Consider the following 17,543-nt stretch of genomic DNA (forward strand, 5'->3'; position numbering starts at 1 on the left):
ACCAAAAGAATGTGAATGCTGTTTTAGCCGTCATTTCAGTGAATCCCCACACTGGCCAGTCCTGAACAGCTGCTTATCCACTATCCAATAATGATACACTGACAAAATTCAGAGACTCAGGTGATGTGATTAACTCTGCCTTGACCATGCAAATGAGCAGTTATCAATGATCTGAAAAAAGTGAATGCCTCAAACATACATGCAAGGGAGGGAGATTTCCTTCATTCTGCTTATTTCTCCTCAAATCATCATGTATCTTGTATATGTCTACCAGTCTACTAGAAAATGGTGGAGATAAGAATTTTAAGATATGGTCCATTTGTAGGAAGTCAAGTCAGAGATTGGTTTATATTTATTTAACTTTTTTTTTTTTTTTTTTTTAAGATGGAGAGAGAAAGTGAGTGTAGGAGGGGAAGAGGGAGAGAGAGAATCCCTGGCTGGCTTCATGCTCAGGACAGAGCCTGATGTGAGGCTTGATCTCAAAACCCTGAGATCATGCCCCAAGCTGAGGTCAAGAGTCAGACACCTAACCAAATGAACCACTGAGGTACCCCTACAATTTGTTATCTTTCAAAGTGGGTTAATGAAAGTTGATTTGGAATGGTTTCCATATAATGATGGGGTTCATTATAGATGGACCTGTCTGCAATGGGCTGACTTCCAAATGACACTAGCATCCATTTACTCATCCATGTTAAGTCAGCTGGAGACACATCAACACATCAAGCCATGGAGACACAGCTTTTACTCTCGTTCTTTGCTGTTGAGCAGTTTCTTTTTCTCTGTGGTTTCTTATGCTTTGTTTTTCATGAAAGCACAGCAGGTACAACCATTTTAACTCCAACCCTGGCTGAGATCTTCTTTTGTAAACATCCCCTTAAAGTTAAGATGAAACTACTTTTCTTTCTCTGACAATGAAAAAAGTGCAATTTGCTTTTTTCTGTTCTGTGTAAAACATCAAAACTACACAGCCAGGGGGCCTCTTAAATGCAAATGCCCTCCTAACTCTCCCTTATATTTCTGGGTTCCTTGGGACTTCCCAGCAATTCCTTCCTTCTCTTCACTGAGAAATTCTATTGTCTCCTTCTTTGGAAATCAATGCAAAAGCATTTGGATGCTTTGTTCACCACATGGGCTCTTTAGCTTTGGGGTACTGGGCATTTATTACCACTAGCAGAGATTGGCAGCATCTGATTTTGCTAATATACAGGCATAGAGAGAACTGGGAACTGGGTATGCATATCATTATGACCTGAGACACATATAACCATTCTATGTACATATTTTAAGCAAGCATAACATATTTATAATTACATTGGAATTCTTTGGATTGAAGCAAAGATACGGAGTTGGTTTGGAAAGCTACTTTTTTTCAGGGAGAGAGTAAAATATTCTATTGCTTTGGGCCCTAGTGCTAGAAAGGAATGGAATTAAATGGGAATAAGGAGGAAAGGCAAAAAAAATACATGTACACGTAGCAAATGTTTTACCTGGCAAAGCCAACGCCTCTGCTGACTCCATTAGCATCTCTTAGTATTCTTGTGGAAATGACATGTCCAAAGGGTTTCAGCATATTCTCAAGTTCCTGCTCATCCATAGAAATGGGGAGATTTGAGATGTATAGGTTTGTTGGGTCTTGCTCTTGTTGCTAAGGGAAGGAAAGAAACAAATGCATTAAGTTCTGAATATTGAAAAATATACTGCACAAACGGATAAACTTTTACTTGAATGCAACATAGATTCCCATCTCCCACACACTCTTGAGCATTTCTTTTACTAATGGCTCTACTTCTTTTCAATGAATTCCCTTCTTGCTGGAGTGTTTCTCACAGAAACAATGTCATAAATGAAAACCAAGCTTTCTGTCCAGCCTCCTTAAGAATGAAAAATAAACATTTATTGCAACTGAACTAAGGAAACATGTATGTTCTTTTCTATTCCCACTAACTACTGCTTCTACGCTCACTGCTCCAACTACCATCACCACTAGTTACTAATGTTGCATTTAGTGAGTGCTCAGAATAGGGCTAAGCATTGTTCTACACAGTTAATATGCATTATTTTATTTTTTTTCCCAATAAATATAGTTGTTACCATTGTTTAGAAGACAAAATTGATCCCTAATTTGTTCAAGTTACAGAGCTCCTAAGTATCAAACCCAGGGCTGAAATCTGGGGCTATTACCGAAGTCTGTGGGCTATCACCTAAGTCCACAGGCTTCACTGTCCTGCTCTACTGCCTTCCACTAGACCAAAGGCTGAGGCAGGAGGAGAACCACATCCGCCCCAGCGTCACTGTGGAATTTCCTAAAAATGCAAATTCTCAGGCCTTACCCCAGAACTACCGAATCAGACACTTGAGGGTGGGACAAGCACTTGGTATTTTGACAACGAGGTGGTTCTGATGACTGCTCAAGATTGGGAATTGTTATCGTACAGCATACATAAACATGTGTGAATGAGATTATGAAGTCTATCATTTTCTAATCCAACAGCAATAGTGCTAAATAGGTTTCCTTAATAGAATGAGACCCTTTGGGGCACCTGGGTGGTTCAGTGGTTGAGTGTCTGCCTCCAGCTCAGGTTGTGATGCCAGGGTTCCTGGGATCAAGTCCCATATTGGGCTCCTCATAGGGAGCCTGCTTCTCCCTCTGCCTGTTTCTCTGCCTCTCTCTCTGTGTGTCTCTCATGAATAAATAAATACAATCATTAAAAAAAAAATAGAAAGGGAACCCAAACAATTGTTAGCATTATCTCCGCATCCATGGATGTTCTCTCTTTCACACAATGAATTAGTACTGGGACTTAGTCGTATACAGGTACAAGATAAAACAGTCATAAACCTGGCATATTAACCACTAAGATTAGAATATATCATATATTTAACTGCACTTTTTTATTTTAACCAAAACAACAACCTTAACTCAAGGATAAGTGAGATTAAATTGGAAAAAGAAATTCTGGAATCTATAGAAATTGACATTATGCAACAGTAAAACATCTTTTGTGAAGAGATATCATATTCTGTAGAAAAAGTAAGGTTTTAGTTGCAATGAAGAAAATATAATAAGCAAGATTCCAAATATTAATTCAAAAACAATTTGGTGTGAAACTATTGTTTTTTTATCAGTTCTAAATACATAGGCCACAATATTTTATTAAGCTTTTATATTAATAATTAATTGGTCAATTTTAAAAAACATTTTATTAAATCCACAGGGAGCCTGATATAGGACTTGGTCCCAGGACCCCAGGATCATGCCCTGAGCCAAAGGCAGACGCTCAACCACTGAGCCATCCAGGTGTCCCTAGGTTAATTTTTTTTTTTAACATAGTTTAGTTTTCAAGCTTTTTTATCACCATGGAAAAGTAAAAACAAACATAATCAGAAAAAGACAACACAGCTTTAGTATTTAGGAATAGTGTAAATGTAGAAACTGTACAACTGTAGCCAGTCTCCCCCTCATTCTCTAACACACACACACATGCACACACACTACTAAAAAAATGGCATGATCCTAGGGTGAAAACAGAGATAATATTATCTATTATGCTTTCCTAAATGCTCATGATTATTTATTTATTTATTTATTTATTTATTTATTTATTTATTTTGCTGGGGTGAAGGGAAGGAAAAAAAAGAAAAAGTGATGTTTCGATACATAATTAGGAATCTTATATACAAACAAGTTTTTTTTTTTTTTAATTTTCTATTTTAGGGAGAGACAGAGAGAGCATGAGTGGAGGGGCCATGGGAGACAGAGAGAGAATCTGAGCAGCCATGGGGCTCGATCTCACAACCCTGAGATCAGGAACTAAGCCGAAACCAAGAGTCAGATGCCTAACCCACTGCACCACCCAGGTGCCCCTATATAACTTTTATACTATTTTACTACCCATCATTTAATTTTAATCTTTACATCGTCACTCCAAAGGTAGCTCGGCAAATATCATTCATTGATATAATATGTCAATATATTCATTGGATAATAAGGAAATGGGAGCCAAGCAGATGCATCACCTTGCCTGAGGACAATCTGATAATTAGTGACAGGACTGGAATTAGATTTAGCGACCAAGTTTCACTATCTTCTAGCTCAGTGTGTTTCTCACTAGCCCAATATTTCCCAAGCTTCAATCACCTGCATATCACCCAAGAAATGATTGTCAGCCATGTAGAACTATTTTATTTACTGAAAAGCTTTCTTTAAGTCAATGTACCTTTGGCCTTAAATAGGTTCATTTAAAAAGTAACTTTATGTTGCTATCAAACTAAAAAGCTGGTTTAATTGGCATAAATAGGTTAATGCAAGAACAGGAAACAAATTAGCGTTCTTAAATTATAGCTAGGTACTGTTTGTTTGTAAAAGGCATGGACTCTCATGGTTGACTTTTTCTCAGTTACAAACGAGATTTGTAATTAAGAGAGGTGTGAGAAGCTCACTAGCACCAGATGGGAGTCCTTTTTTTCCCCCTGGGAAGAATTAGAATTGAGATGGAATTAATGAAAAGAATAATTTTCTTATGATGCAATTTCTGGATCTTGCACACCTATATCTACTTAAGTTCCATGAGGATACATGTCCCTCAGATTGGGAGTTCCTGTATCAATCCCGAACTTCTCAGAAAGGAGCTGCACCAGGTTGAAGTCCCCTGAATGGGTTGGAAATTGCTCAGCACCCCTTTGTCCTTGATCAGGCTAACTAACCACACTTAGCCAACCCATTATCCCATTGTGCTATACAGATCTCTTAATTTTCTCTAGATAACAATGAATTAGCTTATCCTGATTCAAATCCATTTCTAAATTTTCCAAGTGTAGAACACATCGCAGCTTTCCAATATGATGTGTGATAAGCACGCAGACACATGATCGCACTGGATAGTGTCATGCCTTAATATGCATTCACAGAAAAAGTATAGCATTGGGCAGTGTCATTCATTAAGTAATTCTGTCCTCTGAAATGTGGTATTAGTCTTGAATGTATTTGTTGACTTGACATAGAATGAATTTTAAAATAATACATACATTTATATTTTATACAATTATACATTTATATTTTTACTTTTAATGCTGTCTATGTATCAAGTTTATGTAAATTGATGGCCACTTTCAAAAGAGTCTTTGGCATTATGAACCAGAGAGCACTCTCCTTTTAACTTTTCAGAAAAAAAATTCTCATGTGAGAATTGCAATCAAAAAGAACTTTAAGAAAACTTTTTAAACTTAAATTTTCATGATGATTTAGTTCAAAGATGGACTTTAGGGGACATCCTCTTCAATCGATCATTTAATAAATGAAAAAAAAAAACAAATAAAAAAGAAGCTAAAGGAGTAGTTATGGCTTGCTCGAGTCCACCCAGCTAGCAACAGGCCAGAAGCAGAATCCATGTCCTTTTTCCATGGTCTGCTGTTCTTACCAATTCACGATACTGCCTTTTCTTTTAAGAAACAGTGAATAGCAGACAGCAAGTTGTAGCTCAAAGAAATATTAGCATAGATGATAATCAATGTCTCTGAATTCTTTGTTTTATTCAGTTTGCTTATTTATCAATAGCTCTAGCTATGGAGCTAAGGCTATGGAAAAAGAAAAAAATTCCTAGCCTTGGTCAGCATTTTACACACTCACTGAATACTCTGCAATGTATACTCCTTTGTAAAAGTATATGACAATAATTCACACATGCATTACATTGAATTGGCCAGGTCACCATAAGTAACTCCCCAATTTTGGTCTGTTGCTGCATCTTTTCATACAGGGATTCCTTGATCTATTAATTTTGTCACAAGATTGTGAAACAGTAAGGTATCCTCTACATTATTAATGAAAGCAGAGATCTGTCCTTCCACTTAAGAATATGTAAATGATTTTTTTTTCTGAAATGACTGCCATTTTCTTAGGTTTTTTCATAAAGGCAAATTGCCAAAATAGGATTTATTGGCACTCATTTGCTTTTTAACAGTTTAAGACAAGTTCAGAATTTCAGAGCATCTCACGGTAGCTAAGCAAATGAATGCAAATGGAGGACATAATGGTTGTCCAAATCTAGAGCGAAGGTTACATCTGTTGGGAAAGGTCATGGAGAAGATGTGATCACTGGTTTATCCATTAGCCACACCTGGGTAGTTGGTGGTTCTTCACCTCCTCCCCTGTCTTTGGAATGTGGGTTCTCCTTGCTTTCCTCACTTCCAGGGCCTGCTCCAAGGACACAGCATTGGGATAGTGATGTGGTGATGAGACTATCTGGATAGTGTAGTTGACTGGCCCCAGTTAAAGCTTCTATATAGACCTTTAAGATTTGACAAGGAGGTATAAAGATCCACTCATTTTACTGTTGCCTAAGACAAGTCTCGTATGTAAGTTCCTTTTCCTCACTAAACCTGCCACCTACCCATCTGGAGTGGCCACCTACCCATCTATCTTTTGCTACCCTCCAAGTACTGGGGCCAGTTTCAGATTACACCTGGGAAGCTCCAGACCAACACTGTCTAGGGCAGTGTATTTTGAATATGCATTATGGCTATTATATATACATGATTCTGAAAAAGGTAGTTGGTGGAAGACTTAAAAACTTGATTTGGTAACACTCAGTCTTGCTGAAACTACGTTTAAATATTCAGGAAATAGTTATTAGCATTAGAGACTTTAGAGCAATGTTTATCAAGCTACCTGGGGGGGGGGGAGATCATTTTTATTTTAAATCTGTCATGGACCAATATTTGTTGGTGTCATGGACCAATAAAAATAAGTTAATAGAAAATAAAATTAAGATAAAAGATAAGCAAAATAAAGTTAAGATTTTTTTATTATTACACTTGACAGACCAAAATTACATTTGGATTAAATGTTATATCAATATAAACTTGTTATAGAAGGTTTTAAACACTTACTCTCAATTTCTTTACTTATTTCATTGAGAGCAGTACCATTTGGTGAACCAAACTTTATGTAACACTGTTTTAGGGGACTATATTCCTATTTTTTCATCATAGTATAAAACCCTGTGTTTATTAGTTTTTGCTTACTTTATATACTATAAAATCCTTTTTATTATCATAAAATTGTGTGCAACCAATTTATAGTCATTTTTGAACTATTAGACAAAACTGTCTCAAGATGAATTATCTGAAGCAGGAGTGATACAACAACCAGAAATATCCTGAGGAAGTCTGAAATAATTCTAAAGCAAACATGTGACTATAATATTTTAAAAACACATTGAGAGGGATGTTCATACAAACTGAATATTATTATTATTATTATTATTATTATTATTATTATTATTATTATTACCTTACATAGAGCAGAGTTTTACAGTATTCAAAGTGCTTCAGGGTCCTTTTATTTCATGTGGCCCTTTATCATAATCCTATGAAGTAGGGAAGGCAAAAGTTATTACCTCCACTCTACAAATAAGAAAACTGGTTCTGATATCTTAGAAGGGTTGCCAACGTCACATGGCCGGCAAGCAAATAAACAACATCAAAAGTGATATGTTTTGACTCCTGATCTACTCTTTCCACTACACTATACCAACTCTGGGGATTGCCTATAAATATGGCAGTTCAATGAGTCTCACCTGTAAAAGGGAAAATCAATGGCAAGACACAAAAGAGCAATTATTTTTTAATGGAATAGTCTATTTTAAATGTTGGAGCAATTTAAAAGTTAATAAGAATAAAAAAAAACAACTTGTTTTCTCTCACCCTGCAAAGGAAGCAAAGAGTCAGGGCTTCCCATGTAAACAACTGGCCTCGAGGCATCAGAGGTTTTGGAACTAGTTTACCACCAACCTTGTTTAGTTGTCCTCCCTGTTCTAGGAATATTCTCAGCATATTCAGTGCATGGCTATCAGAGGTCTGGCACCTCTAGGTAAGTAGTACCTGGAGGAAGCCTATAGTTCTGGCCATATTGGCTTTAGTACCACACATGTGTCTGATGGTTATTTTATATGCCAACTACGCTGTGCCATGTGGGGCACAGATGGTTGGTCAAACATTATTCTGGATGTGTCTATGAAGGTGTTTTCTCAGTAAGTTTAACATTTGAATCTGTTGACTGGGAAAAGCAGATTGCCCTTCTAATGTGGGCGGGTCTCATCTACTCAGTTGAAGACCTGAATAAAACTAAAAGACTGATCCCCTGAGTTAAGAGAATATTCCTTCTACCTGTTAGCCTTCAAGCTGGGACACACACAAACTTTTTAATATATATTTATATATTTAATATATATATATTATATATATTTTTCCTCTGCCTTCAGGCTCAAATTGACACTTCAGTTCTTCCTGGGCCTCAAACTTGGTGGCCTTCACACTGGAACTACCTCATCATCTCTCCAGCCTGATGATTGCAGATCTTTGGGCTTGTTAGCCTCCATGATCATGTGAGAAGATTCCAATAAATAAACAAACAAACAAACAAATAACTCCTATTGGTTCTATTTTTCTGGAGAATTCTAATACAATATGTTCATTGTGACAAATCTGCATTGTTATGAAAAAAATAAGGACATATGATCAGCTCTGATCTTCACACTAGGACTTCTGCGTTCCTCAGCCACAGAGCCATAGCCTTTGGAAAGAGAAAAGAGAGAAAGACGCTTTGCCTTTCCCTAATATCGGTGCTCTAGAATCATGTCCAAGGTAATGATTATAGAGCAAAGGGAAAAGTAAAGAAGGACTGCTAAGAAGTAGGCTTTCACCTCTACATGATGCCTAAGAAACATGTCCTCTGTCCTGTTTGGTAAGTGGTGAAGGGGGCTGCCCTATATTTTCCATCATCTTCTCCCTCCACTAAAAGAAAAAAGGTAATTTTTCTTCCCCTAGTTTCACATGATGATGGCATGAGAGGAGGATGATACGGATCAGTTTTCCCTCCCATGGCACCAATAAGAACAATTTCCCTTAGAAAAGAACCAATTAAGAACAATTTCTATAAGGAACACATATTTTAAAAGAAGCATTTGATTATTTCAGATTTAATGTAAGCAAACTGGCAACTGGAGTTCATGTCCTCAAGTTCAGTTGGAGGGTTCATTTTGCATAATAAACTTGGCAGAGGCCTGACTGTGACACCTTGCCCAGGGCTTAGGACAACCTGTACTGCTGATCATTTGTGCTGTTCTTTAAAGCTTTTATTTCTAGATCAATTGAGTAGCCTCAAGTTGAGATGAGCATTGAATGATCAAATGAGCCTCTTGAGTCTTTATGGCTGAATTCAAATTACCTGTGGTCCTGGAACAGGTGGCCAGATTGGATTCCTGGCTTTCCTTGACTTCTCCCTCCACATGCACCTCATGAACTCGAGCTCAGTATCGCCCATTATCAGCCCTGACGTGCTGGTTTCTCCTGTGAGAAAATGCTAAATTAACATTTTACAATATTGAGATCTCTCTATAGTTTTATTGTAATATATTACTAGATCACAAATATGTATGGTTTTGTACTCTGGGTCCTGACAGTCAAAAATGAGAACAGGAAACCAAACTATAGAGAACTACTCAATATTGTAAACAAATCACACCACATTTTCTCAGAATCTTATCCACCTCTCTGAAGGGATTCTCCAGGAATATCTATTTTATCAGCCTCTTGTGAACCCTGGGCTAGAAAACTGTCACCTGATTTGTTGATAATGATTAGGACTATGATCCTCTTTCAAACAACTGGAAGTACAGAAATGGTGTGAATATAGCCATAAGTTTACACTGTTATTCTATTAATTTCTTCTAGAATGTCCACTACAACACATACAAATAGAGGGCACTGTAAATCATTTTGTATCTTCTGCCTACAACATGTCAGCTTAGAAATTTGCTGAGAAAAAAAAAAGAAAAAAAGAAATTTGCTGAGGCTCACATACATATGTGGTACACACACAAATGTATCTCGGAAATACAAAGATGCTAGGGATGTAGAGTTCCACTTGAGGGCAACCATTCTCATGGTATTCTATGTAGAGGACACCCCAGAGCACAACACAAGTGATAACTCTTGGAATTGTGCAACAGACCTCATGTGGTAACACCATGTCCTATGAAATTAGAGAAGCCTGAAAAAATGACAGCCTGTTAAATTTGAATTTCTGATAAACAACAAATAACTTTTTTTAGTATAAGTATTTCCACATATTACATGGGTCACACTTATACTAATATATTGATTGCTACAAGGGATTAACATTATGATTATACAATTTATTAGCTTTTAGATAGGATTTATGTTACTACTATTCTATGGTATGATATTATCTAATATTTATTTTAAGTTTACTATGTGCCAAGCACTGTGCTTTAAATTTACTTCAATTCATTATGGTTTTATTCCTTGAAATAGCCCTAGGGGTAGTTATAGCTAATGTCCTCATTTTACATGTAAGAAACCTGGGGTTATAAGAAGCTATGCAATTGCCCAAGATCACACAGCTACTAGGAAATCCAACTAAAATTCAAATCCCAATCTATTTGAATCAGAAGCATGAGATTTCGACTTAAAAGTAGTGTATTTAAAGACTCAGACTTTTCTCTGTGAGATCAAAGTGAAGGAGCCACTCTGGATGGATACCTATAGGAATGTGTTCAATGTGTAAACCTACTTAGCACCTCAATTTACCTTTCTGACTAAGAATGGAAATCACTTAGTCATACTGAGGAAATGAGTAAGCAAGAGAAGACCCAAAGTTAAGTCTTGCTGGTAAGGCTGGACCAATAAAATTTCCCAAGAAAAGCTAATTAACTGTCTAGTTTCCTTCTAACTTCTATTACACAAAGATAAATTTAAAAAAATATGTTTAATATATAGAAAGTGAAAACCCACAGTTTTGTGTACAAATGTTGCTGTTGCACTGGTGTTTTGCTGGAATCTACTTTTATTCCTAAATTGTCCAATGTCAATTTCATAGAAATTGGCTTTATAAAGCCATGAACAATTCACATGTTATAGAGAAAGAGAAAGCAATCAGCTCTACATGAGTACTTCTTCTTATGCTGAGTGAAATAAGTCAATCGGAGAAGGACAAACAGTGTATGTTCTCATTCATTTGGGGAATATGAATAATAGTGAAAGGGAATATAAAGGAAGGGAAAAGAAATGTTGGGAAATATCAGGAAGGGAGACAGAACATAAAGACTCCTAACTCGGGGAAACGAACTAGGGGTGGTGGAAGGGGAGGAGGGCGGGTGTTGGAGGGGAATGGGTGACGGGCACTGAGGTGGACACTTGACGGGATGAGCACTGGGTGTTTTTCTGTATGTTGGTAAATTAAACACCAATAAAAGTTAATTAAAAAAAAAATAAAGTAAATTCAGCTATACATTTAAATCTTGTTCGTCTAAGTGAAGGATGGCATATCCTGGGTTTATTTAATCCTAGTCTTTCCAAAGAGATCCTGAACATTTGATGGCCTATAGTACTTAACATCATCAGATGGGAAAAGGTGTATGTGTGGATTTCACAATAAAAAATAAATTTGTCAATGCAGAAATAGGGGAGGGTTGAGAGGGGCGAGGTGGGGGAGTATTGCTGCTGTCTTGCTTCCATTCCTTATGTTAACATTGCAACCTTGGTAGCAAAGAGGAGGTGCAACAATGGGTTGAAAGTGTTCAAATGAGATAAACCATTTCGCCTTCTAGGAGAGTAACTTCCTTCATCATTGCCAGCTTTTATTTGGCCCATCTGTTAAGTGGAATTTTCTTAAAACTCATCAGCGGGAAAGAGTAAGTCTCTTCTTAATGTGGCTCAACAAGGAGTTAAGTGATTTCACCAAGACTGCCTAGAAGATGAATGAAAACGTAGTGAATACATCTCAGTTTTTTGCTCAGTTCTATCTACAAAAGACCTGTCGCCCAGTAGACCAACACACCTTGAGGCATTGGAGACAGTGGAGGCACTGAGGGAATCATCACACCACTCACTCAACTCAAAGTCACTTTGTTGATTCACTTATCCTGACTCCTGGCACTTTACTGAATGGATTCTCCACTTATTTTTGACATCATTGCAACTGACTGTTCATTCACTCACTCATTAAACATCTAATCTTCTAGTATATACCAGTCACTGAGCTAAATCCTGAGGATACAGACACAAGAGGCCATGATCCTTGTCTCTTAGAGAATGAAGTCCAGTGAATAGCTTACAACTAAATTTCAATAATAAAAAGCTATTTCTCATTAATTAACACATTAGTCTCACCAAGAATGTCAAAATCTACCCCTTATTCTCTTATAGTTTATAACGTGAAATTCTATTTTCCCCAAAATGGTATTAGACAATGTAAATTATTTCTATACGGCATCTCAACTACAGGATAAACATGAAAATTCTTGAAATATAAGAACTATACACACATATCCACATACATATATATCCATTTGAACAAAAATAACTTTATTCATAAACCTCCAGAAAACTGGGTAGAAATAATCTGTGAGCAGAGAGTGACATAGTGGCTCTGACATTAACTAGTTCTATGACAGTAACTAGTAATTAACATTTCTCAGCCAATTTCCTGAACTGTACAATGAAGATAATAATATGAATGACCTCAGAGGGTTCTTGTGATAATTTGGTGATACATACACTAAAAGTTTATTACAGTACCAGGTACATAGAGGAAACTCAGTAATTCATCATTCTTCCTATAATTATTATTAAATTAAAAATAAATTTAGGGCATTGCAGGAGGACAGTTACTAACTAAATGTAAACCATGTTTATAAAAGAACAATCATTGCTATTTAGAATCTGTCCCTCTGCATTCCTCACAGGTGCAAACTTACTAGATGTTACATTAAATTATGTAGAGGTGGGCATATTCGATCTGAGATTAAACCCTTAAAATGTGGCTACTGTATCAGCAAGAGAATCTAGAAATATATCATGGTGGGGGGAGGGGAAGAGAGCAATGTTCGTATCATTTATGAGCTAAAAAGATTAATGATTTATTACTGGGCTCATTAATCAAAACCATAAGGCCTTTTCTTTTCTTTTTTTTTTTTTTTAAGGAGTAATTCCACTGTTCAAGTCAATTAGCCCACCAAAGCTATTACACCAAAGAAGCTGCAATGTTATTCAGACTTCCCTGGGAGTATTTAGAGTATAAAATAAATGCTATTATTCAGAAGATACCAAATTGCTAAGCTTCTTAAATTCATACAATTGGGAACCTGCAGTACATTAAAATACTGAAACTCATTAAGAGTCTTTTTTCCCCAGCTTTAGAGTCATTGGCATTCTCAGCACAGTTAAGAACAATAAAACGCTCCCAGCTTCCAAGAAAAGAGTGGCTTGCGCTCCTTCAGCTCCACTTCAGTGAATCACTGAGGCAGAACTGGTGCCCAACTTTTGAGACAACAGCAGCTTCTACTGGATTACCCTAATACCTGAATAGAACTGCAAAATTAGCTAACATGCTACATTAAGAGGAGAGAAAAGAGTAGCTAGCTTGTATCCATCATTTACGTTTATCTTGCCAGAGCTCTTTCAAAACATTTGAGCATAAATATACAAAATGTTAGTAAAGATTTAACCCATAAAATAAGAATCAATGCTTATATAAGTGAATGACTAAGTAAATGAGAGATCCTTTAAGTGGAATGAAAACTAATAAAAGTAGAAGGAAGATCGGAATTGCAAAAATCACCCCTTGGCAGCCATGCTAATAGTAATTGACTTATATGAAAATGATCAGTGTATGTCAAAAGACAAGAGTGAAAGTTTGATGAGAAAGCAGAAATGTAGGGACACTTGAGTGGCTCAGCAGTTTAGCTTCTGCCTTCAGCTCAGGGCATGATCCCCGAGGTCCTGGGACTGAGTCCCACATTGGGCTCCCTGAATGGAGCCTGCTTCTCCCTCTGCCTGTGTCTCTGCCTCTGTCTCTGTGTGTCTCTCATGAATAAATAAATACAATCTTAAAAAAATAAATCAGAAATGTACATAATCTGAAAGAGTTCACCCTAATCTCAAATACTACCCCCCCTTGCAAATATTCATTAATTACAAGGGGGGAACAGTTACTTTTCCACGGAGATACCTAGCAGCCATACCTTAAATGATCAAAGTAGCATCATCAGAATGGGACAAGTGAACACCATGTGCTTCCCCATGCGATGCACTAGCAGGACACCAGAGGACTGTGGCATTCCTTCCAATAATGCACACACCAAATCTACCCTTTGGAAAACATCAGATAGACCCAAGTTGTGGGACATCCTATAATAATAAATGGCTCGTAACCCTCAAGATGTCAAGATGCAGAATGACTGAGGAACATTAAAGACACTAAAGAGATGCAACAAATAAATGTAACAATTGATCCTGGATCCCACCCCTGAAGAATGTGTGTTTATTATAAAGGACATTAGTGAGAACTAATGAGACATTGTTGATGATACATTTCTAGTGTATAAATGTTAATTCCCTGATTTTGATCATTTTGCTGTGTATGAATGTCCTTGTCATTAAGAAATACAACTTAAGTATTTATGGATGATGGAGCATCATGTCTGTAACTTTCAAATATTCTTGAATCATAAGAATAATATATATATATTATAGAGAAAATGATAAAGGAAATGTGAGAAATGTTAAATGTGGAAAATCTGGGTGAAAGGAATTATACTATTTCTGCAACTTTTTGTAAGCTTGAAATTATTTGACAATAGAAGTTAAAGCAAATGCAAAAATAAGATAAATAAGCTATTACTCTTGATAGCTAAAATCAGCCCCCTTCAATAAATATTCACTTTATAAAAGAAATGTAAGGCAGTATATACTCTTTCTTGTGCTCAAACTTTACTCCCCAAAGAACAAAAAAACGTGGAATTCAGCATCTGTGTCCTTTAATACAATGTGTTTCCCATACTCAACACCACCTTGGATGGGGTCCATTTGTTTGGCTCATTTGTATACTGTTAGCTCATGGTCTCTGCTAAGAGTTTTAATGATATTTCTGCTCAGGTGTTTGAACAGAGAAAACAAAGATGGAGATTCAAACTGGATCCCAGGGATCTAGAAACAATAGTACATAAAAGGAGAGTGAGATAAATTCACTCTAAATGCAGATATAATTCTTTTCCAACACTACCATGCTTCCTAAGACCCCAACAGAGTTTTTCCTCATTATGCAGCCTATATATGCATCATTAGGATCATTTTCTCCTTCCTATACACATAGTCAATGCCTTTGAGAGTAACTTGGAACTTTGTACATAACATGGGATAAGGCAGTGGTCACTATACTTGAATAATGCATAGATTAGTGAGGTTTAGTTTAAATGGAAAATTTTGCCCCCCCGGGGACACTTGGCAATATCTGGAAACATCTTTGTCTACAACTGTAGGGAGGGTGTTGCTCTTAGTATCCCACAATATACAGAAAAGCCCCCTCTAGGAAAGAATTATCTGTGAAAATATCCGTTAAAGCAAAGTTGAAAACACTGGTATCAAGTCCTTTAAAACAACAACAACAAAAAAGTAAAATACTAGACACACATACTCACACATACACTGTTACTATATCTATCACTCTATAATATGTTGTTACATATTATATGTTTTATATAAATACACATAGCAGACTTCCAGCATTGACTTAGTTATTTTTATTAAAGAGAACTCAATATATGCAAATGCTTAATTAATGAGGTAAATGCCTGTTTATAGCTTGTATGCAACTATTAAACCAAGTACACTTTAAAATTGCATAAAAGCAAAGTTGCATAACCAATACAATTTAATTAAAACATTAATTTAATATCATGGATGATGTCGTTTTGCCAAATCTAAACTCTTGCTTGCAATGTGAATATGCTATCGACTGCTGCAGCATCAAATATTTTTGAAATTAATGGGCTATATTCTCTTTGCCATGTCACATTCTGATTCTTCCACCACTGTTCTGTATTTGAATTATTATAAAACCTACATCTGGGCTTAGCTTGCCAGGCTAACAGCTTTCATGTGGCTTGAAAGCATCATTTACTGATTACGTCTGCCTGGTTTTTTCCTCATTAGCCCCAGACAATGACAGTAGGCCCTGTTGGCACTATGCGATTATAGACATAAATACAGACACAGGCAGTGACATCAACTGGTCAGCCAGATGATCTCAAATATGCTTTCATAACCTTTTAAACTTACAGTCATTAAATGGAAATCCCCGAATTTGCAAATCCTCATAGGGAACTCACGAATCCTTAAGAATCCCTTCCATAGAATGTGGTGAGAAAGATGTCAATACAATGAAAAACCACAGGGATTTCTGTAGCTGATCTGGTTTCAGATCCAGAAGTCATTACTTGTGTATTAGCTTCAAGGAAGCACAGATAGACATTTACACACACACTCTGTAATTCTGGACTAGCAAGTTCACTTCCTTATGACTTTGCCTCCACACCATTTAAAAGAAGAATACTGCTACCATAGAGTTACAGTGAGGATTACAAGGACACTTCACAGGCATTAGTATTATAGATGTTAATATCTGTATCAACTCCTCCTCTTGAGCGGCTATACTCATTTATTGGGTGCTTGGCTACATTTTCTCTTCAAGTAAAGGAGCAACAAAATAAAATTAAGCATTTGAGGGGACATAACTGCATCAACTTTAGAAGCTTATATTAAGGAAAGCACTAAATCAAAATGTATTTACAGATAAGGGTATTTAATTTATTAGCTATTCTGTGACAACTACCTTATTTAGCATAGAGCAAGTCAGAAATCAAAGACAACAGGTAGAAAGGGCCAGGAGAACAGAAATCATGGCTTCCTTTTACATTTTTCTCCATTTTCATTTACTTGTGAACCTTTTAAAAAGTGCCAGATTAATACTTATAATGGTTAAACACGGTACCACTTACACAGAGAATGGGTTGATGGAAAATTAACTGAAAAAAAAAAACAATACAAAATTCATAAACTTCAAAACATTTTCCAAGCAGGTGGAAAGGCCAAGTTCCTCAGGCAGGAAAGAGCTTCCTCTGCTCAAGGGAAAGAAAACAGGCCAGTGTGGATGGGACATCGTGCGGCGGTAGTGGCATGAAATGACAATTGGAAAGGTATCCAGGGGCCAGATCAAAACGGGCACCATAGGCCATGCTGGGCCTACATGCTGGGAACTGGGAAAGCACTGAAGAATTTAAGTGGGGAAAGACATGATCTGATTTGTTGAGAAAATAAATCCAGAAGGCACGAAGAGCTGAGAAATGGATTAGAGTTCCCATTAGCTGGGAAGTTGTTGTAGTATGTCAGGAGAATGGTTATGGTTACAGCAGTGGAGATAAAGGTAGAGAAAAGTGGTTTTAAAAAATCTGGTTTTCAAGTCAATTCTACATAATTTTGGATGTTTGGGATGTGAGGAATTTGAGAAAGGAAGATTCAAGGATTATCTCAGGGTTTTGATATTTGCATCTTCAGCTGTATGAGTACTACTTCTTGTGCTGAAAGACACAGAAAGCCAAATTTGAAGAGAGAAATCTAGAACTGTCTTTTGGCTACCTTGAGTTTGATATATTCACTTAGTTTGATATATTCACTTAGTT

General features: G+C 36.6%; 1 protein-coding gene across 21 annotated transcripts in view; it reads right to left on the reverse strand.

Moving 5' to 3' along the window:
• Positions 1 to 17,543, reverse strand: part of RBMS3 (RNA binding motif single stranded interacting protein 3) — a 1,727,904-nt gene that overhangs the window by 251,055 nt on the left and 1,459,306 nt on the right. For all 21 annotated transcript variants that reach the window (XM_041733599.1, XM_041733601.1, XM_041733598.1 and 18 more), the window contains one exon: positions 1,491 to 1,648. In XM_041733599.1, coding sequence (XP_041589533.1) covers positions 1,491 to 1,648 — 158 coding nt within the window. The remainder of the gene's footprint in view (positions 1 to 1,490; positions 1,649 to 17,543) is intronic.

The sequence above is a fragment of the Vulpes lagopus genome, chromosome 19 (assembly GCF_018345385.1).
Source record: "Vulpes lagopus strain Blue_001 chromosome 19, ASM1834538v1, whole genome shotgun sequence".
In the NCBI taxonomy this organism is placed as follows: domain Eukaryota; kingdom Metazoa; phylum Chordata; class Mammalia; order Carnivora; family Canidae; genus Vulpes; species Vulpes lagopus.